Source organism: Pteronotus mesoamericanus, unplaced genomic scaffold (assembly GCF_021234165.1).
Source record: "Pteronotus mesoamericanus isolate MK-2021 breed Mesoamerican mustached bat unplaced genomic scaffold, CSHL_Meso_final contig_347, whole genome shotgun sequence".
NCBI lineage: Eukaryota > Metazoa > Chordata > Mammalia > Chiroptera > Mormoopidae > Pteronotus > Pteronotus mesoamericanus.
The window spans coordinates 859,715-883,344 of record NW_026555137.1 but is presented as its reverse complement, the minus strand read 5'-3'; the positions used below and the strand labels follow the sequence as shown (position 1 = coordinate 883,344).

At 68.6% G+C, this 23,630-nt stretch overlaps 1 protein-coding gene across 1 annotated transcript in view; it reads left to right on the top strand.

Annotated features, from left to right (window-relative positions):
- The first annotated feature begins 6,809 nt into the window (after positions 1-6,809).
- The window catches only part of PKP1 (plakophilin 1), a 28,201-nt gene continuing 11,380 nt past the window's right edge, over positions 6,810-23,630 (top strand). The window contains exons 1-2 of the mRNA XM_054576426.1: positions 6,810-7,011; positions 12,872-12,978. Of these exons, the coding sequence (XP_054432401.1) occupies positions 6,810-7,011; positions 12,872-12,978 (309 nt within the window). The remainder of the gene's footprint in view (positions 7,012-12,871; positions 12,979-23,630) is intronic.

The following is a 23,630-nucleotide window of genomic DNA, read 5'->3' as shown; positions in this document are numbered from 1 at the left end:
CTCCCACCGTCGGACCCATGACGGCCGGGCACTTAGCACAGACAGCAATTAGGGTAATTGTTCTGTTGAGACACAACCGATGTCACTGTTCAGTGGGATCTTCCCCAGGCAGCCTGTCGGGGGCCACAGGCCCTGTGCCGGGCTCACGCGGGGGGGCCCAGCTGGGGGAATCCCTGCCCTGGGGGGCTGGGAGCTCCGAGCACCCCCCGCAGCGTCCTGCAGGCGCCCCGCCTTGCGGAGCGGGGTGCTTCCAGCACAAACCTCATTGCCATGGAACCTAGGGTGCAGCAGGTAGCTTCACGGGGAAGCACAGCTCCATCCCTGGCCCCGAACTCGGGGGGTCGGAGCTCATGGGTTCCCCAGATGCTGCGGGGGCGGCCCCTCACTCGCCGGGAACTAGGCTGGGGGCGCTGCTGGTCCGGCCTGCAGGGGGGTAGGAAAGCAGAGGCGCTTGGGTGGGACCTCAGGAATCCTGGGGACCGAGTGGCTAGTGTCCCAGCCGGGCAGGCTGGGCTCTAGGATGAGAAGGAGGAGGAGAGGTGAGGGCGGCGTCCGGGCCGCTCCGGCCGCTCCCGTCCCGTGGGGAGGAGGGGCGCTGCGGACGGCGCGGCTGCGCTGAGAGAGCTTCGGGGACCGGCCCTGTGCGGCCTGCCAGGCAGCGCCGGCCCCGCTTTGCTCAGGCTCAAAGGAACGAATGCCGGGGCCCTGAGCTGGTGGCAGGTGCGGCACCACGTCCCCTGGCCCCAGATCCCAACCACACCGACAGCCGGCTCCGAGACGGGGCCCTGAGCGACCTCGGAGGACCCGCAGCCCCGAACGCAGCGGGGGCTGCTGGGAATGCGGCGCCTCGGCCCCGCCCCAGACCCCCGGAGGCGGAATCCGCGAGGTTCCCGGTGACTCGTGCACGCTCAGATCTGAGAGGGGACCCTCCACTGAGTGAGAGCCACCACCCCAACCCCTCGTTTTACAGGCGAGGGAACTGAAGCCCAGTGAAGGCAACGACTCACCCAAAGCCTCACAGCGAGTCGGCGGCTCAGCCGGGCCCAGGGTCTGCCTGGTACCGGGTAGACGGAGGCACCGCAGGCCCCAGGGCACCGCCTTCTCCCTCGGGACCCGCCCGCCTCCCTCGGCGTGGGCAGTGGGGCTGAGCCCCACACGACCCTCTCCAAGAAGGTGCAGCAAGCCCTGTGGACGCCTCTGGGAGGAAGCCAGGCTCCCCATGGAAGCCTAGCAGACGCGGCTATTGGGGGCAGCCAGCCGGACCTTCAGAGCCGAGCTCTCGGCCCGAAGACTGATCGATAACTTGCCCGAGCCCCGACCCGCTCCTCCTCCTAGACGGACCCTCAGTTTACCCACCTCGGAAGGGAGGATGGCCCCCCAGGCTTCCCCGCTCTCAGAACAAAGGCCTGTGGAAAGACAAAGTCCCTTTGTGTGTCCTTGTTTAATTGCCACCGCGCTGTGCTGAGCGCCAAGAGCCACCCATTCGGTGAGAAAGAATGGAAGGGGGCCCTCCCTGGTCACTGGGGGCCGGGCCCTCTGACTTGCGGGCGGGGGCGCAACGGCTTCTAAATCCCTCCGCTGGGGGGCCATGCCACCGCCCCTGCGGCCCCTTCCCCGGGCCGTGGGAGCGTCACCCCTTCTCGGTGAGAGGCTGGCTGTCCGGGGCGGCGCGAGTCAGCGGCCCCTGCCCATCGCCGTTTCTGAGAGGCTGCGTCACGCTGGTGTGTCCCCTGGGGCCAGCCCCGGGTCCCAGCCCCGGAGCCCCGTGCTGAGTGAGTTTGCGGAGAGAGGCTGACGGCTCCGGCCAAGGGCCCGGACAGTTTCGCATCCGCGGCTGTTTCCTGGGCCAGAGGCTCTGAGGGGGACCCCGTTCCTGCAGCCCCCGCGCTCCGGGCCCTGCCTCTGGCTTCTCCTCCCCGTCTCGGGCCCCCCCATCTCTCTCTCTCAGAAGGACACTTGCCTTTGGAGTTGGGGCCGACCCTAAACCCGGATGATGTCATCGCGAGACCTTTGTAGCCACGAAGACCTTTTTCCAAATTGGGTCCCGTCACAGGTTCTGGGGGCTGGGCCGTGGGCAGAGTGTCGCTGGGGGAGGCCACCACCCCCCCGGCAGGACCTTGGTTCCGGCCGCTCCCTCCGCCCCCGAAAGCTGGTGGGGCGTGTGCCGTGTGGGTTGCTGGGGACGCACGTGGCTTGCGGTTGCAGGAGGAACCTGACCGTGACTTGTGTGCCCGTGGAGCGTTAAGGCCAGAGATGGTTGGAGGGTCAGAGGGTCATGGAGCCCACCCCCACCCCAGTCCCTCATGGGCTCTTTGTCAAAGTGGGCCCCGGTCCAGCCCCAGCCCAGCCGGGCCCGGACTCGAGGCCTCCGGTGGGAAGACCAGCCTGGAAAGAGGGTGGGGGCGGGGGCGGGGCGGGGCGGGGTGGGCACCTGGTCGCAGCTCCGGCCGCTTGGGCACGTCGGAGGCCCCGCGAGCCCGCAGCGAGCGATGCCTGCCGGTGGTGACGCTAGGGCTTTCTGGGTGCCGGGGGCTGGCGCGCTGGGCGCCCACAAGGGGCACCGGGCACCCGAGGGTGGGGGTGGGGAGCCCGCCCAGCGCTGGCTGTCGGGCAGCCTGTGCGGGGGCGGACGGGCAGGGATGAAGCAGTGTCGCCGGGCCGGGCACCCCACGCCGGACGCGCGGCCTGACCACAGGCCACCATGGACGCTCAGCGGCCACTTGAAGCCCGCCCCGCGGAGCCTGGGCCGGGAGGTGCCGGCCAGTGGCGGGCGCTGGGCGGGCGCGCCCACAGGAGGGCGGCCGTGGGCTGGGCTGTCCAGGGGAGGCCTGGCCGGCGACGGGCAACACCGGCGGGAGGAGGCCCTGCCTCTCAGCAGCTCCGCAGCCCGGCCCACGGCCCGGGGCGTCTTGGCTCCTGTTGGTGCCCTCCACCGCCTGGCAGGCCGCCGCCCGGCAGCTCCGAACAGAAACGCCGTCCTGGACTGCCAGCCGCCCTGGGCGTGGCCGCCTTGTCTGCAGGCGCGGGCGGGTGACTCACCGAATCACCACGAGGCTGGGCAGGGCTGGGGCCGGGGCCGGGCAGGGGAGCGAGACACAGGCCAGAGGCAGCAGCCCAGGCCCTGCTCCCTCCTCGGCACACGCCCCTCACTCCCGCCAGCGCTGCAGCGGCTCCCACGGCCTCCCCGGGCCCGGGCGGCAGCGGCGACGCCTCCAAGGAGCCCTCTCGGATGCCTCCCCCGCCTGCCTCCCCTCTGAGCCTTGCGCTTGTCACCAGGTCCCCATTCTTGTTCCCCCGAAAGGGGGAGAGGGGACCCATGCCCCCATGGAGTGGAGGCGGGGCCCGACACCCAGGCCCCCACGAGGCCCCGCCCCCGTGCCCCTCAGCGCCCAGTGCATCTCTAGCAGATCGAGGGCTAGGCCAGCGGTGGGCGAGGCCCCTCCCCCTCTGAGGGTCTGAGGTTCCCACGGGCAGGAGTGACCGGGCCATGGTGGTCGCCCACGACGCGGGGCCGAGCCAGGAGGACAGGCCGGTGGGGGTCCTGGGCCCAGGGACGGGGGAGTCCCGACGAGAGGGCAGCTGGAAGGCGGGGGTGCCGCTGGACGGGAAGTTCTGTGCATTACTAAGCTCCCGCAGTGTACCAGACACTCTGCTAGGCAGTTCATATGTTCTTAAAGACACATTTATGGTCACAGGAACCCCGCGAGGGATTACTAAGCTAGTGTCACAAAGGAGGAAACCGAGGCACCAAGAGGCTAAGCGGCTCGTTCAAGGCCACACAGCCAGCAAGGGTGAAGCTGGGGTACACCTGTGCCCGTTTACCTGGCCACCTCCCTGGGAAGGCCCTGGAGCCTGTGCCCAAGCGCCATTTGGCCCAGCAGAGGCTGGAGGCCCCGAGCCCCCGTGCAGCCCGGGGAGGGGCCGGTGGGAAGGCAGCCTGGGCGCGCCGGCTTCGGGAGGGCAGAACTGGAATTTTGGGTTGGCAGGGGGCGGGGCGCACCGCCAGCCCAGCGCTGACGGCAGCCAGTTGGGACGGGGCTGGGCCGCTGCCCTGTTATTCATCGCTGTCCCGGCCGCCGCCCCGCCCGGCCAGCCTGGAGAGACCAGAATGGCAGCTCGGAGGGGGCGGGCGTGGCCGAGGCCCCCGTGCGCGCCTGGCCTCACTCCACGCCCAGGCCCTGCCTGCTGCTCCCCGACCCTGGCACAGGCCAGGCTCCTGGTCTTGGCCCCCACCGGCCTTCTGTCGTGGGCCCCCCACCCCCGCTTGCCGGGCCCCCCTGCTTCCTGGGGCCCATCGCACGTCCCTGCCACCAGAGGCTCAGGCCGCCCCTCTGCCTCCCCGCGGGGGCCGCTCCCACAGCGCTGAGACGCACCGTGACCCGTGAGGGCTCCCCACCTCCTCAGGTGCCCACGACAGGCGGACGCCGCCCCGGCAGCGTGAGGGCTGGCGGGGGTCTGGTGAGCTGGCAAAGCTCCCGCGGGCACGCTTGCCACTGGGCTCGAGGAAGGGGCTCGTATAGCCCCGCGAAGCCCTCTAGGGACACCCAGGTGGCCCTGCTTTCCTGCCTGGAGAGGGGACTGGGCGCTGCTGGGACTTGTCCGCAGAACGTCCACCGCTTGTCCCACGGACACCGCAGTCGGGGGGCGGCCCGGCATCGGGGCGGCCCGGACCCAGGCAGCGAGCACTTGACGCTGTCTGCCGCTGAGCCGCAGGGCGGCCTCATCTGAGCGAGGGAGGCGGGGGCAGCGGTGCCCGCCCCCTCGGGTCACTGCAAGAAGCCACCCGTGACGGACGCTCAGGGCCGGGCTCCCTGGACTCTCGGGAGTCCGGCCGCCGCGGGTCCTGGTCACCGGCCCCTCAGAGTGGTGCCGCTGGCCAGGAAGAGGAGCGCCAGCCGCAGGCGCAGAACTGCGCGCCTGGAAACAGTTTCAGAGACACTCCGTGCCAGCGTCCGGGGGCTGAGTGTGGCCTTTTATAGCCGTGTGGGCCGGCCCAGTCGCCTCCTCCGGGCCCTGCTCCATCCTAAAAGCAGCAAAATTATCCTCTTTCAAGACATAATTAACACTTACCGTGCCGGCACATTAGGTTTTGGATAGGCCACATGCGTGACACTAGGCACCTGCATTGTAATGTGTTGTCATTTGGACTTTATAGTAGTTTGGGGCCCTCACGTAACCCGTGTGCAAGGACCTTTAATGCCCACTTTATGGGACTTTTATAAGGGAGGCCGTGCTGCCGAGGAAGATAGTGGCTTGCGAGTCACCAGGCCTGATTGGAATGGAGGCTTTGCACGTGTTAACCGGCGCCACCGGAACGAGGCGGGGGCAGGGCAGGGTGGTGCCCAAGGCTCCGTCGCCCTGGTGGTCTAGGGCTAGACGCCGAGCCTTCGCGTTCTGAGGATGAGGGAGGCTCACGGGTGTCGAACTTTTGTACCCACGACGACCTACCGTGGGTCACATCCCTGGTTTATTTGACACTCACTTCTCAGGCACACGGCCCTCAATTAGAAAACTATTTCTATTGGACACTATAATGGGCTTTATAACCTTCCGCTCAGCACGTGGGGACCAGGAAGACCTCCCAGGGAAAAGCGCGGCTCCCGGTGTAGGAGCCCCCTTCCCAGGACGGGGTCCCCGAGGCCCCCTAGGCTGCTCCATCCTTCATCGGCATCAAGTCCCCGCAAGCGCGCAGACTCCGAGGGTCCCTTCCTCGGCGGGTTAGAAGGGGCACCGAAAAGGCAGGTGCGAGCGCTGTGCGCGGCGATGGGAAAGCACCGCCGGCGGAGCCCCAGACCTGCGGGGTTGACCGCCGGCGGTTCGGCCCCGCCGTCCACAGCAAGGACGCTGAGTCGGCCAGGAGCCCGTGCGCTTGTCCAGGGTCTTGTGCTTAAGAAGGTGACGCAGGGCGGGGCGCCTTTTCCGAAAATTTCTGTCCACGTTGTTTAAAAAAATACTCAGCCCGTCACTCACCCAGGGGCATGAGGTGGCCTCCCGGCGCCTGAGGACGGTGCCACGTGAAGGGCGTGGCACCACACACAGGTCCCCGGCAGGGGGAGGGGGGAGCACGGGACGATGCACAGGGTAGTCCTTGCACCTGAAGGCCACCCCGGGACGCTGTGGGGGCGAGGCAGACGTGGAGTGTTTCGGGGGCATCTGGGTGGGATTCCTGCTCGGCTTAATTCACCTTCTGTGGGTCCTTGGCCTCCGTCCATTCAGAAGTGTGTGTGTGTGTGTGTGTGTGTGTTTTAACTGAGCCCCTAATATGGAGGCTGCCTGCAGGAGAAGGGACTGTCCCTGTGAAGTGGAGGACTCCCTGTGGACGGGGGCCGCCCTTCTGCCACCAGGCGGGGAGCCCCTCCCCCCCAGCAGGGCTGGCCCGGGCCTCAGGACAGAGAGGGATGGGCGTGTGCCTGTCCCGGGCTCCTGGGAAAGACTCCTTCCTCGAGAGAAGCCTCCGAGTTCCTGTGCTGAGGACAGTGTTTCTACGCGCAGAGACACCGGGCAAAGGGGCGGAGAGCGGGGACCTCCCCTCCCGCCCGTGGGGGAGGGAGGGAGGGAGAAAAAGGCAGAGCCGGCAGCCCCGCTCGGGAGCTGGCGGCCGAGTGGGTGGTGTGCAGGAGCGGTATATCCAGTCGGACGGAGGGCGGGCCCGCCAGAGCCTGGGGAGAGACGAGCCGGGGCGGAGGCCCAGGAGCAGCGGGCAGACGCACACTCTATGGGCACACGGCGCCGCTGAGCGAGAAGAGCCCTCCGCGCCCCACGCACGTCGCGCCTCCCGCTCTCCCGGCCCGGCCCGCGCCTCTGCCGCCATGAACCACTCGCCGCTCAAGACGGCCCTGGCCTACGAATGCTTCCAGAACCAGGACAACTCGACGCTGGCGCTGCCCTCGGACCAGAAGATGAAGATGGGCGCGTCGGGCAGCCAGCGCGTGCAGGAGCAGGTCATGATGACCGCCCGGCGGCACAAGACCAAGTCCTCCCAGTCGTCCACCCTGAGCCACTCCAACCGAGGTAAAGTCTCCCAACGCGCGCGCGTGCTCCATGCGCCCCCGTCGGAGGCCACGGCGCAGGCACGGCCGGGGCGGCAGCGAAGAGGCCGCGCGGCTTGGCTAGGGCTGCGCCGGTGCGAACCCACAGCCCCCCGGGGCCCGGTCCGGCCCGGCCCGAGGGGTTGGAGCTGCTGCTCCAACCGATGGGGTGGTCGGATCCAGGAGTCAGCGCACGCGCCCGCGCGCGCCAGGGTGGGTTCCCGCGTCGCCGCCGCCACAGACCGGTCTCTCCACGCGCCGTTCATCGTGTTCTCTCTCTCTCTCTCCCCCCCCTAATTCTGCTCCTTTCTGCCCCGGCTCCCCTGTGGGCGGCGCCCCAGGGCTCGCCCTCGCCTGCCCCGTCCTTCCCGAGCGTGGCGTTCCTGCGCCTTCCACGGGCAGCCAGCGCCCACGCCGGTGGGATCCCGGCCCAGGAGGGGCAATGAGTTGCAGCCAGGCAGCAACGGTGTCACCAAACCCAAACGAGGGACAGGAGTGGCGCTGTCGGGGTGGGACAAGCTCTCGTTGCCCCCGCAGCAGTTTAGCGGGCGCCCCACACCTGGCAGAGGCCGCCCCAGGGCGGGCCCGCTCCCTGGGGGCCGCAAGGGGGGCTGGGGACGCCCGCTTTCCCTGGTGGGCAACGCGGAGGCTCCCTTCCCCATGGGGTCTCCCTGCTGCGCTCAGCTGAGCTGGGGACAGCGTCTTGGGGAAGGGTAGGCACCGAGGTTGGCGCGGGGACACTTGTCCAATCCGGGTGCTCATCTGACCAGACAGCCCCCCACAGGCCCCCCCAGAGTGCGCCTCCTGGGTGAGGTACAGGGGGAAGGGCCAGGGCCCCGGAAACTCAGGGAGGGCGATCCCGGATCTGGTGGGCACTGCGGGGGGAGGGGTTCTTAGACCAGACACTTTAACACCAACAATTCGCAGTAAGAATGACACACAAATTTGAGGACTTTTATTTCTGTAGCTGGATTTAGTCAAATGTGAATAAAGACTGAAGACTGCCGGCGGGTAGAGGTCAGCCGGGATGTGCGTTCGGGGTCAGCCCTTGTGGCAGAGGAGGGTGGCGGCTTCCGGGGCAGGGAGAGGAAGGGGCCAGGCCCCTGCCCACCTCCCACCGCACGCACACAACACGCACTCCCAGGTCACACTCGGCGCCTCCGGCGTCTGTCGCCTTTCTCGCTGTCCTGCCCCCGAGCCCGGGGGAGAAGTGGCTGGCCGAGGGCGCCCGCAGCCCTGAGCGAGCAGCCCAAAGCCTTCCCTGCGCCCCCAGCCCTGGGCCGGGCGCCCGGCTCCCCGCCTGCCGCCTCCACGCAGGGCCTCTTGCCTGTGGCGCCTCCGTAGCTGCTTCGCAGCTTTCCTGGGACAACCAAGGGCCCTGTTTCCGGCCGCATCCGTCACAGCTGAAGCCACTCAGCTCTCGGCACGAGGGCCCCCTCCCTCCCCACTCCCACTCCACCTCTGGCCTGAGCTCCGGGCCCACAGCTCCAGAGGGACCTCAGACCAGCCACACACCCCTCCTTCCCACCTGCCCGGGACCGGCCACCCCGAGGCCCTCCGGGGCCCTCAGCCAGGGGAGGGGTGGCTCTCGGGGCTGCGCATGCGTCCACAGAGCTGGGGGCTCCGCCGGGCCCGCCCCTCCAGCTCCGGTGAGGGTCCCACAGGGCCAGCTCCCGCGGCACCAGAGCAGGAGAGGCGGTGAGGGAGGCCACTTGGAGCTGGTGCTTCTGGTTTAGCTGGCGCCCTTCACCAGCGCCGTCCTCCGCGCCTGGGCTGCCCCGGCGCTCCCTGCCTGGCTGCTCGCTCCTCTCCCTGCCCCGGGCGCCCACCCTGGTCCCGGGGAGAGGGGCTTGGTGGCTGCGGAAGGGCCACTCCCCAGGCCGCGGGACAGACGCGAGCGCTGCTTCCGTCCCATCCACGAGAGGAGCAGGTCCCTCTGGAGCCTTTGCTTCTCCCGGGCCCCTGGCTCCATCCAGGGCCCTCCCAGTGGAGCGGCGGCCCTGGGGCAGCCCGGCCACACCGCAGTCCCCAGACCCCAGGACGGACAGGACAGGCGCGGGGACTTGTGGGCGCTCTTCAGTCTTGTCTGTGGGGGGCGCCCAGGGCTGGAGAGAGAGCGCGCTACGCAGAGGGGGCTGAGGCCCGCCTGCCGTCCCTGTCCCCTGCCCCCGCGGACCAGGGACACGCCCTGGAGATGGCCCCTCTCCCTGGCCAGGCAGCCCCCGGGGGCAAAGGAGGGGCCCTGGGGCCGGGAGACCCCACTGAGGAGGCTGCTCTGAGCCTGCCTGCCTGTGTGGCTCTTTGTCTGAACTGGCCCCGGCCGTTCCAGAGGGTCCCGGCGCGCACAGGGCGTCTCCCAAGCTGTGTGGGAAGCAGGGGGCGTGGCTGCCCAGACAGGTCTCCGCAGGGCACTTGACTGCCTGGCTGGGAAGTCCCGATAGGGCTCGGTCACCCGCAGTCGGTTGGGGGTAAAGGAGACAATTTCCCACGTGTGGGTTCTTCTAGCTCACATTCCTTTTGACCCTCCCTCCGCCACCCTGCTCGGTGATACCACCCACGGAGTGTGACCGGATCCACTGTCCCCGCTCTCACACCTGAGCCGGGACTCCTAGCGCTCAGAGAGCTGCGATTCTGGCCGTCCGCCTTGGGCCTCACGTCCCCCTGCTCCGAGGCATCGTTTCCGTCTCCAGTGGCCAAACCTGTATTTCTCCCCGGTCAGAGACGGGGTGGGTGACAGCGGCTGGGCGGTGCCCGTCTCCCCCCCGCCCCCGGGCCGCGGTGCCCGCGGCCCCCTGGAGGGAGGCTTGCGCTGGGCCCGCGCGTGCGCATGCTCGTTGGGGGGTGGGGCGGGGCCCCTGGCGGCGCCTCGCGAGCCGGCCGTGCACGTCCACGTCTCGGCGTGGCCCGCTCGCCTTCCTCTCTTCCCAGTTGTCCTTCCGGGGTCAGGCCTCGCGTCTGGGGTTGTGTTTTCGGGACCCAAGCCGAGATGGGGGATGGGAGAAAGGTGCTTGTGCCTTCGCTTGTTCCAGCAGCGAACCACTAATTAAACTTCAAATGATCCGATTTTTGTTTCTTTACATTGCACCTTGGCTGGAAGTGGAGGTTTGAACCGGAATTTCCGTTGGCCTGTTCTGACACGTGCAAAAACGTTGGGCATTCCAGGGTGTTTCACAGCAAACGCTGTTTCCCTGGGTCTGCTCCTTGGCTCGGCTCCCCGGGCAGGTTTTTTTTTTTTTTGGTTGTTTAAACACAAAATCCTCTCCCCACACAGCAGACTGCAAACCTCCACAAGTCGCTGTTCTAGGTTTAAAATCTGGTCGGCCCGCCTTCTGCGATGGCGCACGACAACCAGAGGGCGTGTGATGTTTGAACAAAAGAGGACAGCAGGACGGTAGATGTCCCGTGCCACGTCCCTCCTAGGCTCGCCGCACGTGCACACACACCCACAGGCACGTGCACCCAGCCCGCCTGCCCAGGTGTCAGGAGACCCGAGCGCCGTCTGGCTCTACCGCTGGCTGATCTGGGCCAGGCACCGCCTCCCTCGGGTGTCTGCGCCCGGGATGGGTGGGATTAGGTCACCTCTAAGGTGCCGGGGGCATGGTGACGCCCTGGGAAACAGGCTGTGGGCTCCCTGCCCCTGCTCCCAGCCCGCCCCACGCCCCCCGCTGGCTGCAGGAGGGCGCCCCCCGGAGGCAAGCCGCTGGCAGTTTCTCTCTACGAAACACCTGCCCACAGGAGTCACCTGGGAATTTTTTTTAAATGTCAACACCTGGCTTTGCCCCAGAGACGCTGATGTAGTTAGTACTGGAGGCGGCGGGGGCATCCGGACATGCAGCCAAGTTCAAGAGTCCTGGTTCTCAAGTCCTCCTGCACGCGTACAAAGACCTGCACGGGGACCCCCGGGACACGCACCGTCACGCGCTGGCGCACTCAGGCACGCACGCACGCACGCACGCACGTACGTTCCCAGGAACGCTCCAGCGGACAGAGTGCTGCCCGAGCCCCCTGTGGGGTCCGCGGCGCCCAGAGCTGGGCGGGTCGCCTGCAGGGTTCTGTGCAAGGGTTTGAGTGCAAGGAGGAGGCTTGGCGAGAAGAGGAAGGCGTTCGGGTGGGGTGAGAGCTCGGAGGCGAGGGGGCGCGTCATCTCCGCCAAAGCTCGCCTGTCCCCACTGCAGAGAGAGTGCCCAGCGAGGGAGTTGCTTGCGTTTTCCAAGCGTCGGTGGGTGAGAAAGTGAGGGGCGTCGGAGGGAGGCAGACGCCGGGGACGGAGCCGCCTGAGCGGCAGGCTCCTGAGAGGGCGTGGCCGGAGCACGGACAAGAACGACGGGCGCTCTCGCTGTTACACTAGGGAAGCAGCGTCTGTCTCCCTGAGACGTTTGCTGTTGGATCTTGGGGTTCCCTGGGGGGCAGAGGCCTCCTGGGGACGGCGCGCAGCTCGGGCCGGCAGCCAGCGTGCGTCAGGCGTGCCATCCGCGGCCTGCGACATGTTTGCCCTTTGGAGAGGCAGTGGGATGCAGATGCTCACGTGGGGGGCGGGCTGCGTGCCGGGGTCACCTCCCGGCCAGTCCTGGGCCTGGAGCCCCCCAAGGCGGTGGCCTGGGTTCTGGAACAGCGCCGGGCTGCGCCCGCGTCCTGGTCACGGACCCGCCTGCAGGAGGCCCAGCTGGGCAGAGTCACGGACCCCAGGCCCAGACGCTCGCCCTCAGGTGCTGAGAGGGCGGTCGGCCGGGGCGAGGGGAGCAGGCGCATCGAGCCAGGAAAGGCTTCCGGGACGTGGGGAGCAGGCAGAGAAGTGGAAGCGGTCACCCCGGCCCCGCCACTCTCGCAGAGGAGCCCCGTGTGTGGCCATGGAGCCTGACATGTGGTGGGCAGGGCTTACCAGCCAGGCCCCCCGCCATCCCGCTCACAGACGTCCCTCGGACACACCGCGAGGGGGGTGGGGACGGGCAGCAGGGCAGCGTGTGTTTCGGGGAGGCCGGCCGGTCGCAGGCAGGGCTGGGCAGGGAGGCTTCCCGGAGGGGCCGAGCGGGGAGCTGGCCTCCAAAATGCGGGCGAGAGGGGTGGCTGAGTCCGAGGAGACGCGGCTGACGCGGCGAGGGGTCTGGTGAGCAAGGCTGGGGCCTGTCGCCGTCCGTCCTGTTTCCAGGACAGTAAGGACCGTCCGGTAGGCCCCCGCCACCTGCTGAGGGGGGGGGGGCGGCCCCATCGGAGCCCATGTCCAATCCGACTCCTTCGCCACTTGGCCACTGATAACCCTAATGACACTCTGCCCTCCCGCACAGCCTCTCATTTGTGGGTCTCCAAGGACTCAGAAAACAGTAATTAGTCCTCACTGGGGCCTTTGAGGGCGGGGTCCCCCCTTCCCCAGGTGGAGCAGCTAAGAGAGGCGGGAGGGGGGGTCCCCTCGGCAGCGGTGGGGCGGGCTGAGGCTGGAGGCAGAGGCCCCCCCGGGGCGGACCGCGGCCAAAGCCGGCGCTGCTCTGCGGCCGGACCTCACCTGGGGGCCCGAGGCTGGGCTGTGCAGGTCCTACCTGCCTTCCCCGAGGGACGCGGGGTCACGACTCCCTGGAAGGGCACTGTGGCGCCCCAAGGCCCCGCAGGCCGGCTCCTGACCTGTGGGTGCCGACCTTCGCTGAGCACGGGGTCCCCCGAGGGGGCGGGGGCGCTCCCCGTCCTTGTGGGGCCTGCCGCAGGAGGACGCAGCACATGCCACCTGGGCCCCGCCCCCCTCTGCCAGTGCAGACCCGGACCCCGGGGGTGGGGGGCGGCGGGCGGCGCGCTGGCGGGCGAGGGCCGGGGGACCAGCACAGCCAGCCCGTCCTGACCCTTGCCTTTGCCCTCAGGCTCCATGTACGATGGCCTGGCCGACAACTACAACAACTACGGGACCACCACGCGGAGCAACTACTACTCCAAGTTCCAGATGGGGAACGGCTCGTGGGCCTACCCGGTAAGGCGCTGCGGCCGCCCCAGGCGCCGGGGACGTTTGCGGGGGTCGGGGTCTGCGGTGCGGAAAATTGCACTGTGACAAAGGGGGCGACGCGGGGAGGGGGCTGCCCGAGATGGGCCCCCGGTTCTGACCAGGTCCCTCGGCGTGGCTGGTGTCTCATGAGGCTCTTAATGTACTTCCTGGTGGGGCTGACGGGACATTTCTGAATGTCTCCAAGGAGAGCCACCCTCACAAAACATCAAGGAAAGAATGTTGTTCACGTCCGCGTCCCAATGTGCGACCCGATCACATACAGACATGAATTCTTGCGGTCCGTTTGTGGATCAAATTAGACCTTTGCAGGAACACCCTGGAGGGGCCTCTGTCTTCAGCATGTGCTGAGGACCGAAGAGGGGGCCCGAGCGGGTCCCCTGAGGCCAGAGAGCACGGCTGCCCAGTGACTCTGGACAGAGAGGGTGCGGGCGCGAGGGGGCGTGGCTCGCGGCTGTCGGTCGGACGCCCGGCTTCCGAGTCCAGCTCTGCGGCTCCATGGAGCGCGGATGTCGGGCAGGACCCCCCGCCCCGGGCCCCAGTTCCCTCGCGCACACAATGGATGTGACAAAGTCTGCCTCATGGGGTTAGTGTCAGGATTAGAGGGAATAACATGTATAAAACACCGATTTCATCTGTCCTATGGTTTTTTAAAAATTAACATGGGTAGAGATGATTCTAGACCCTTTCGGCACGGCCCCCACTGTCTTTCTATGTGGGTGTCACATTTCTTTTGCCATTTGCAACATGAGACCTCTTTCACGAGGTTCTGGAAGCATCACGCAGGTGGCGGTGAAGGCCGCTGCTTCCTTCTCTGTGGGGCGCCGGGCACGCTCTTTGTGGGGCTCCCTGGGCTCTCGTTGGCGGTGTTGCTCCCAGGCACCCCCAGCCACGGGGGCCCTGGGCCGGGGCGGCGGGCAGTTCCCGAGCCAGGTGTTCCTTCGCTGTCAGCCTGCCTGCTTCCTCCCCAGGTTCTTGCTGGGGCTCATTGTGGAGGACTTGGGTTTCTTGCCTGTGATTGGTTAGGGATTAAAGGGAAAATTAACCAGGTTGCTGAAAATTCACTTTCCTCCATTTTTTTTCTGCTTCTTAATGTCGATTGAGAGCGTGGAGAACAGGTGACTGAGCACAGCTGGCTGAGACAGCGCGCTGGCGTGTCAGGCGCAGGTGCGAGCCGGGCTTTGGCGTGGAGGGCCGAGCTCAGGCTCTCAGCGCAGGACCTGCTCGTGCGGAGGGAGGGTCAGGCGAGACCAGGGAGGGCGGACGGCTGGGAGGGGCCGGCTCTCAGGTGACCGGCTGTGCTGACGGTGCAGATGGTGCAAGAAGGCTTGGTCCTGGCTCCATGACGCCAGCTACACCTCCAAACCCCTCTGGGTGCCAAGGTTCTCATCTGGGAACATGAAACCGGGGCGTGTGCTTCGCTCGTAGGTCGATACCTTGTTGCATTAATGCTGAAGTGTTACCGACGTGGTTATAAGCTCGAAAGATTGTCACCAAGCACCACAAACAGGGCCACCGGGCCCATGGGGAGCATTTCTTCTGCTTCATTTACTCAAACTCACCGGCTCTCGGTGCTCCCAGCTGCCCCCCACCCACCCCCCACCCCCGCCCCACACCGCCTGGTTTCTGTCCAGCAGGGACAACCCCTTCCCTTTCCCGCACCCGAAGGCCCACCCTCCTTGCCCCTCCCTCGCTGGCAGGACCTCAGACATGACTCACCTCGGGGCAGCTGCTGGGGCACGTCCCGTCTCCTCTGCGTTCAGGGGAGGCTCTGGGAACAGCGAGGAGCTGAGCACACACGGGGCTTTGGCAGGGGGGGGCCGAAGGGGGAGGAGGTGGAACCGCGGATGTTGGAGCCAGGCCTACAGTCAGACAAGCGCTGGGCGACCACAGGGGCCGGGGCTCAGGGACAAGGAGAGCAGGGCGAGCGCGATGGAGGTCGGGGCCGAGAGGGGCCCCCACCTGTGGGGTTTCCTGGCGTGGACAGCGGGCACGGGGCAGCGCGCTGCCCGCCCTGCTGAGCAGCCTGGCGTGGGAGGCCGGCAGGGGTGGGGGGTGGGGGCCCGGGGGAGGGGGCGCGGCTCCTGCCCAGGCCGCCTCCTGCCTGCGAGTCCTGAGCAGCCGCAGGCCCTGCCACAGCAGGTGGGCACAGATGCAGGGACAGCCTCTGCCCCCATGAATGGGAGCTCAGCTGGGGGCAGGTCCCCTGGCAGACAGAGCCCGACAGCCGCCTTCCTGGACAGACGCTCCAGCACTCCCGTTGCCCCGGTCCTTTCTAGACCCTCTACCATGTTTTAATTGATAACCCCCCGTGCCACCGCAAGAGCCAGGATGGCGGTCTCTTCCTGCCCGGCCTCAGGCTGGAGGACTCGGCCATGAGCACGAGAGGCGTCAGAGGCGGGTTTCCAGATAAGGCGCAGTATTTGGGGCCCAGTGGGAGTTGCTGGTTGTCTTCCAAAGCTCAGCTTATAACGGGATGTTTCATGTGTGTGTTTGCTCTGGTACCTGTACGGCAGGGCATCTTCCCGCTCATTCCTGGTGGCAGAAACAAGAGCCCTCCACATGCCCCTCCCTGCTCAGGAGCTGCTCTGCAGTCAGCCCAGCGCTTGGGGCCGGCGCCCAGCGTGGCCGCTGCGTGATGTGGCCCACCCGGCCCGGCCCGGCCGCAGCCACAGCCGGTGCCCTGAGGGACAGGGTCCTGAGGACCAGGCTGGTGCTCTGGCTCTGTCCCGCTCCCTGGCCTCAGGTCTCCACGTTAAGCCAGGGCTCACGAGCGGTCCCTCTCCCAGCCCTTCTCCACTGGACAGGACAGACGGACACAGCAGCATTGGATGATCCCACTGTGAAAGGGCTTTGAGGGGACCCAGCGCCACCTGGGGAGGAGGCCCAAGCTCAGCGCGCTCCAGGTAGCTGCGTATGCGGAGTGTCCCCAGGGCCCACTGCCCGAACAAACCACGCAGGCCCCGGGCCCATGGAGCAGAGATAGAAAGGGGTCAGCCCGCAGTTAACACAGCTGGGTCCCAGGAGCGGCCTGGTGCGGAGGGACGGGCCCTGGACTTCGGCCAAAAGCGTTGAGTCCAGGCTCGGCTCTGCCCCTGGACTCGCTGTCTGACCCTAGGCGCCGAGGGCCCCCGGCTTGCCCGTCTCTGAAATGAGTGGAATCCCTACTCCAAAGGGCTGTGAGGTTGTGGGTACAACACATCAGGTCGGCGGGGGGAGGCCGGCATTCGGCCCCGCGGGGCTGCCCCAGGCGGGGCACCTGGGCGGCCTCCGCCTCTCCACACCTGGGCTCGCCGTCCACGGAGCGGGCGGCGGGGCCAGATCGCAGCCCAGGGCTCAGAACCCAGACCCTTTCCAGGGTTCTGACTGCGGAGCGGGGGGCCTGTGGCCCAAGCCCCACGGTGGCCTCCCCGGTCTCTCGCAGGGACGCCCCCCTCAGGCCCGCGCTCCCTCCCTGGCCTCCAGCACCAGCAGAGCAGCAGCTAATTAACCCCCACAACAGGACCAGGTTGGACAGGGGCGGGCTCACTTCCTTTCGGTTTGTAGAGAGAGCAGGGCCCCACCCGGCAACACCCCGACTCGGGCCCCCCACCCCACCCGACCGCCGCCCCTCCTCTCTGGCTCCCCATCCTGGCTCCGAATGCCGCCCCCGCGGGGCAGGGCCTCGGCCGTCCTCTTCGGGCGCAGGGCAGGGAAGCGAGGGGCACGGCCCCCTCTTCCTCGTCGGGGCCCTGGCTGTGGCCCCGCGAGCGAGCGATGGATGTGTCTGCCAGCTCTGTGTCCCTGTGCCAGCGCGTGACTCACTGCCACCCATCCCTGGGAGACAGGAGGGCCCTAGGCTCTCACCCAACAAGAAGAGACAGGGACCCACTTGCCGAGGGACAGAATGTGCCTGAGAGAGGAGAGTGGGGGAGCTGGCAGGAATGGGCTGCTGCCAGCCCTCTGCGCCCCCAAAGCAGCAGCCTGCTCTCGGCGTGTACCCACAGCCTCCTTGCTGAGGCAGGGGCCACGCCCGGTGTTTAAGCTGTGGCAGAAGCCAGGGGCAAACGCCCAGGTCTGGGTGTTCCCTCGGGGGTGGGGGGGAGACCCCTCCATTAGCGCCATCCCCGGGGTGGGGGGAGGTGCCTGCAGGCAAGAAGCTGCCGCTGCCCTGGGGCTGCATGGGAGGAGCTTCCTCTGGGCTCGGACCCACAGCACCCCCTCCCGGCTGAGGCCGGGGCGAGGCCGGGCACAGGGTCCTCCCTCTGCCCAGGTGCCCTGCTGGCCACAGGCGCATCGTCGGTTGCTCAGGCCAGCCCCTTGCAGCCCTGGCGCCCCGTATCCCGTGTCTTTGCTTCGAGGAGTGCCCCCCTCCAGCACCGTGGGCTTGAAATGGGAGGGGGCGTGGCTCCAGCACACAAACGCTGGTGGTACCTGAGGGCAGGCTCCGGTGCAAGAGACCAGACAGGCTCCTGGCTGTGGGGACAGGTGTGAAGGGGGGGCGCCTTAGCAGAGAGCAGGGGAGGGGGCACAGGAGAAAGGGCCCCCCGCCCGGCGCTGGGCTTGACAGTCGCCCCGGGACCTCCTCGCTGACGGTTGCCGAGGAGGGCAGCTGGGGGCCCGTCGCCGGCTCCCTGGCCTCCCGTAGCCAGGGCTGCGGGAGCCCCGGTGCCCCTCTGGCTGAGCGTGAGGGCCCCCCCATTCTCCCCTGCCCCACGAGGCGCACCCGCCTCGGGAGAAGGCGGAATCTCGCCCACCACTGCAGGGCCTCGGGAGTCCCCAGGGGAGAGTGGGGGAGCGGAGGACAATGGCGAACGTTTCTGTTTTGCTCTGGGAGAACACGAGGGGGCCTTCGTTCGGGGCCCTTTCTCCCTCTGGTCCCGACAAGGACTCGGCTCCTCAACCCACGGGTCTGCCAGTCCCTAGACAACAGGCCGAGTCGCCGACCTCGTCTGCAGGTGGCAGGGAGACCGGGGGACGTCCGAGCCTCGCCCAGCCCCAGCCCCCATGCCCTGGGGACGTGGGGGTGAGCCCTGGGGTCTGGGGCAGGGTGGCCCCGCCCCACCCCCGTCTTCAGGGGCCCTCCTGTGGGGGCTCTGGTCTGCAGCCCCCCATTTACTAACCCGCAGGGGGCGCAGCATTTTGAACGCACACAAAGCGTCCTGTTCTCCCCCCACTTGCACTTTCCGCCTTGGTGAGGCCGGCAGGGGGCCAGGGCCGTGGGCCAGGCATCATGTGCGGGAGGCCACACCAGGGAGGCAGGCGGGCTCACGGGAGCCTCCCGGGCAGGCCCGGCCTGGATGAGCCCAGGGCCCGGCGGGCTCTCGGGGGGCGGGGGGCGGCGAGGAGCCACCAGGGCCCCGCGGGGAGCGGCTCGCTGTGTCTCCGGCCAGGCCAGAGCGGGTGCGTCAAGGCCGGCACCAGGGACGTGACCGCAAAGCTTGGCGGGCCTTCTGGTGCCTGTTTTCCTATTTGAGACTTCCTTGTGCCACCGGGCCCAGGGAGGCCCAAGCGGGCAGGAGAGCCGCCCCGCCCTGCGAAGGCAGAGGCTCAGCTGCCCGGGCAGCGGCTGCGTGTCTCTGCAGGGACTTCCTGCCGAGGGAGCGCTGGCTCAGCTGAAAATAAGACCAGGTGGGGGGCGGGGTGAGAGAGAGCCGGGAGGGAGGCAGCTCCAGCTCCCGGCCGCCCCGCCGCCACCCGCACCGACAAGGATGGAGGTGGCCGGGGGCCCTGTCCCCAGGCACTGAGCCAGGCCCCCGTCCGGGCAGCGCAGTCCCCTCGCCCGGCGGAGCAGCCCCAGGACCCCGTCTGTAACGGGGAGGAACCTGGGCCGGGGGCTCCCTGCAGGGCTCCCTCAGACGGGATTCATGGCACCCGGCTTGGTGGCCGAGGGGCTGGAGGATGGACATGGGAGCGGGGAGGCTGGAGGCCCGGGTCTGGTTCAGGGGCCACCGTGTCCTTGTGTGTGGCCTAGGCCCAGCCTTGTGGTCCCCGGGCTTCCTGCACTCAGAGGCACGGACACTGGCCGGGGGCAGTGGGCCCTCCGTGGCCCCCACAAGGCAGCGAGCGGGGGGCGGAGGCTCTTCGTGAACCGCGAGGCATCACGCCGGCCAGGGTGGATGTGCTCAGGGCACCCCCCTCCCCGGGTCCGCACGCAGCACACTGGATGTGTGTCCGTGCGGGCAGGCGCGCGCACCGCTCCGTGGGGGCGGGGGCCACACCCTCGGTGCCCAGCAGGCAGCAGGACCTCTGCGCGGCGGGGCTCCTGGGTCCTCTACGCTCTCCATGCAGGGAAAGAGCGAGGGCCCCCCATGGGGGGACGCAGACTCTGGCCACAGGGGAGGTGCTCAGGAGGAGACAGGGACCGGCGTGCCCCCCGCCCTCGTCCCACCTGTGGTGACGCAGGCCCAGTGGCCCCCACGCTGCCTCGCGCTGCAGAGCCCGCAGCATCCCCGCCCCCGCCCCGAGCTCCCTGGCCCGGCGGTGCTTGCTGAGAGGAGAGAGAACCTGGGCCCCCCAGACCGCTGAGGAGGGCGGAGCAGCACGACCAGCCGTGTGCCAGCGGCCCCCCTTGCCGTCCTGCGACCGGCCGGCTCTGCCCAGACCGGGCCCAGATCCCAGGAAGGTCCCCGGGGCTCGGAGCAGGGAGCAGCGGGACGGCGGGTCCTGTCCCCAGGGCGCCCCCCTCCCGGCAAGGCCCTCTCTCCGCAGAGCCCTCCCCAGGGCCCGGAGGCAGGAGGGTCCGAGACATGGGGGGCGTCGCTCTCCGGAGGAGGGCGGCGGACATGGGCTCGCGGGCTCGCGGCTGGGCGTGCGAGCAGGCGAGGAGGAGCAGGGCGTGCCCCTGGAGAGCTGGTTGGGCGGCCCCGCCTTGCTGGCACAAGCCTGGTTTCACGTGGGCTGACCCCTGGGGACCAGACGGCCTTTTCATCAGGGCCTGCCCAGCACACACCCGGGGCTGGGCAGCTCCTGCCCGGTCCGCCAGGGCTGGACAGAGCTCCCCGGACATGGCCAGCCCGCAGCTGTCCCCCAGGTCAAGGGGCACAGGGAAGGCTCGTGGGCCACGGCAGCCCGGTCGCGGGCCAGGCCTCCAGGCCGCACACGCAGTGCATGGGGGTGCCTGCGCCCCCAGGCCGAGGTCAGCCAGGCAGCCAGCAGCCCGAGTCCCACGCCCCGGCACGGACGGCGGCTGAGCCCCTCGAGCCCGGCCCTGTCCTGGCTCAGGGAGGGACCTCTGGGTGGGGAGTGTGGGGCGATGACAAGGACCGACCCTCACAGAGGGAGAGCACCCGGGGCCGCCGGTGACCGCGCTGAGAGTCGCCCGAGATGCCCAGAGGAAGGCTCGGTGTTGGGGGCGTGGCAGGGATCAGAGCAGCCTCTGCAGAGGAGACAGGGGAGCGCGGCCTCGGAGGGACAGGGGCCAGATGTCAGAGGAGGGGTGAGGGGCGATCGCCCGGATGGCAGGCGGTCTGGGCCGGGGCGGGGAGGCCGGGGCGGGCGGAGTTGGGCCGGTGTCCGGGGCTGCTTAAGCAGCGGCTGGGAGGGGCCCTGCCGGGCGTTTGTCCGGTCCCTGGCAGAGGCGAGGGCTAATGAAGGCTTTGTCCGAGGGCGGTCAGGGTGCCGGCCCCACCAGGCAGGCGCCAGGCCGGCCCGGGCCCCGGCGGGGCACGGAGGCCAGAAGGAGCGGTCCCTTCCTGCACGCGTGGTCCTGGGTCCTGTCTGATGACCTTGATCCGGTGGGGGCCCTGCAGACTGAGAGGGGCCGCCTCCAGCTCCTTGAGACCCGGGGTCTGACGCTGACCTTGGGTCACACCTGGGACTGTCCCCGTGCCTGCACGGTGAGGGCTGGCATCCGAGGGCTCGCTGGCGGAAGAGGAGCAGGAGGGGGAGAAGGCGTTGGGCGGGGGAGCACTCAGGTGGGGGTGAATCCACACATCCGAGGAGGGGCGCAAGGGCAGACACGGGGGAGTCACGAGGGCCCGGTCTTCAGCAGAAGGGGGCGCAGAGCGGGGCCCACCTGGGAAGGTGGAGCCTAGGGGCGGCTCCCCCGGGACAGCCCCCGGGTCTCCCAGGCGGGGACACACTCCGGCCCCCCTCGCTGTCCAGCCAGGCTGCTCCATGACAGAGAGGTCAGCCTCTCGCCTCTGGAATGTTTTGATCCACGGCTCCTCCCACCGGAGGCTGAAGTTTCCCAGGAAAGCCTGAGATAACCAGTCAAGAGGTGTGTGTGTATGTCTCACTGTCCTTTGTGTTCCAAGTGGGGACAGTGCCAGCAGATTGGTATCTGTGTGTGGGGGTGGGCTCCCCTGCCTGCTGGGCACAGGTGCGCCGCCTGTGGCCGCCGCCCCCTGCCACGCAGCTGCTCAGGGGCCTGGAAGGCAGGGGTTGGGAGGGAGGGGGCCTCGTTAGTCACCGTGACCACATAGTGAGGCGCTGTCCTCCCTGGGGCCTGTGCCGTCTGGGCGGACCACCAGCTGTCCACCTTCTCAGCAGTAGCTGCTGGGGGAGGCCACCCGTGTGGACCCCTTTCCGGGGCTGTGCTGGCTTTGGGGTTTGCCCCGCCCGTACCAACCTGGCAGCAGCCGTGGGCGGGGCTGGGGCCATAAACCCTCAGCCAGGGCCTGGAGGCAGCCCGCCTGCCCCGGTCAGAGTGGCCGCAGGACACTGACAAGCCCCTGTGCAACGGCCGCGCGCACGGCGCCCCGTGCTCCGTGGACGCGTGTTCACGCCTTCTCCGGGCACACAGTCACTACAGCGGCTTTACAGAGGAGGCCGCAGAGGCCCGCCGGGTCTGAGTGACTCGGGCAAGGGGTGTAGCCAGCGCTGAGCCCGGATGGCCGGGCCCCAGAGCGACATTCACGAGCCCCGGGCTCCCTCTGCTGTGGGCAGCTCAGGGATGTGCCGAGCCCCACGGTGCCACTTCCGCCTGAGGGATAAAGGGGAAGAACCGCAGGCACCAGCCAGGACCGAGGCCGCCTGCGCAGGGAGGGCTGGGCGGCCGCTGCCTCGGCCACCAGACAGTACAGCCCGCCAGCAGCCCAGAGACCGGAGCGGAGCTGGGGCTCCCGGAGCAGGCGAGGCTGCTGGCGGGGGGCGGGGGCGCTGGGAGTGCAGGCCACAGGGGTGTCCCTGCCTGCCCCGCCACGCCTGCCCCCTGCGGGGCGCGGCCGCTCCCCGTGGGCAGGGCCACCCTGCTGCTTCCCCAGCTGGGAGAGCGAGGCCCCAAGGCCTCCGGGAGCTTACTCAGCAGGATCGCCAGGCGCTGGGTCTGGGCCAGGACCAGGCCCCGGGCGCCTGGTCAGGCGGCCGAGATGACGACACGGGGTGTCATTTACTGAGAACAAGGGCGCTCCTGTTGCATTGCCATTTAAGGCTTCGCCGGCTGTCCTGCTGGGGAGCCCTTCGCTCCCCCGCCACTTGCGGCCGACACCTCCCTCCCCTGGGAGAACGGAGGCGAGGGGGCGAGGCCTAATTGCATCCTTTGCGTGTTATCTGCAAGGTGTGCAGGCCCAGTCCCAAGGCTCCCAGAGCTGCCCCTCCCCGCCCCCCCTCCCGTCCTGCCCCTTTGCCCCCCCACGCCCGCCTGCCCGCTCCCGCCCTCGGGGGAGGCTGGTTTGACCCAATGCGGGAAGGCGGCTGCTGCCCATGCCCAGCTGGGTTCCCCCGGCAGAGGGTCCAGGGCTCCCACATCTGGCAGCCACGTCTGACAGGCAGCTGGACCCACGGGTGGTTTCTTGCTCTCTGAGGCTCTTCCTCCGGGAGCCTGTGTGGCTAGATCTGGCGTGGGGGGGAGTTATCCTGCTGCCTGAGTGCCCCCCACACGCTCACACGTACACTCACACACTCACCCACACACATACACTCATTTACACACTCACCCCCACACACACACTCTCACGCACTCACACAGACACTGACAGACACACTCCCACACTTGCACGCAGGCCCCCGCACGGGCAGAGGCGAGTCCCAAGCCGCACCTGGGTGCAGACGTCGCATCAGGCTCCGCGCCGATCCTCCCTTCTCGGGGCGAGTCAGCGCAGGCAGCACCCGCTGGGCTCGGGGAAAGGCCCCTAGGCCAGCCGTCTTCCCAGCTCGGTTCTCAGCTCAGCCGAGGGCTGGGCGGGCTCCCAGGTGGGCTCCCGCAGCCCTGGGTAGGGAGGTCACTGCTGTGTGGTTTCCTGTTGGGCTGAGTTTCTGCTCGGCCTCCCACCGCGTGCCTGACAACCAAGCCCCAGAGCCCCAGCCCCCCACACCGCAGCCCCCTACCTCCCTATGAGCAGGCGCCCCCAAAACAGAAGGCCCTGGAGCGGGAGGCCATCCCCCCTTCAGCCTTCGGTGGGGACCCCTGGCTCGCCTGCCCCAGTTTGCTTCTCGCCATGGCAGAGAGGGGGTTCGGCCAAGGAACAACAGTGGGACGTGGCGGTGGCCGGCACAGCAGACATGCCCCCGCGGTGGGGACGTGGGCGCAGGTCCCGCTATTGCCCTTCCCTGTGGGAGCCACCGTTGGAAGGGCCCTCTTCTCTCTGGGCCTCTGGCTGCCCCTCCACGTGTAACCAGAGGCATGAGGTCAAATATTTCTGCCTTCAGCCCACAGTGAGAAATGCACTTCTCGGGGCTGCCAGCACTGTGGCATCCTACGC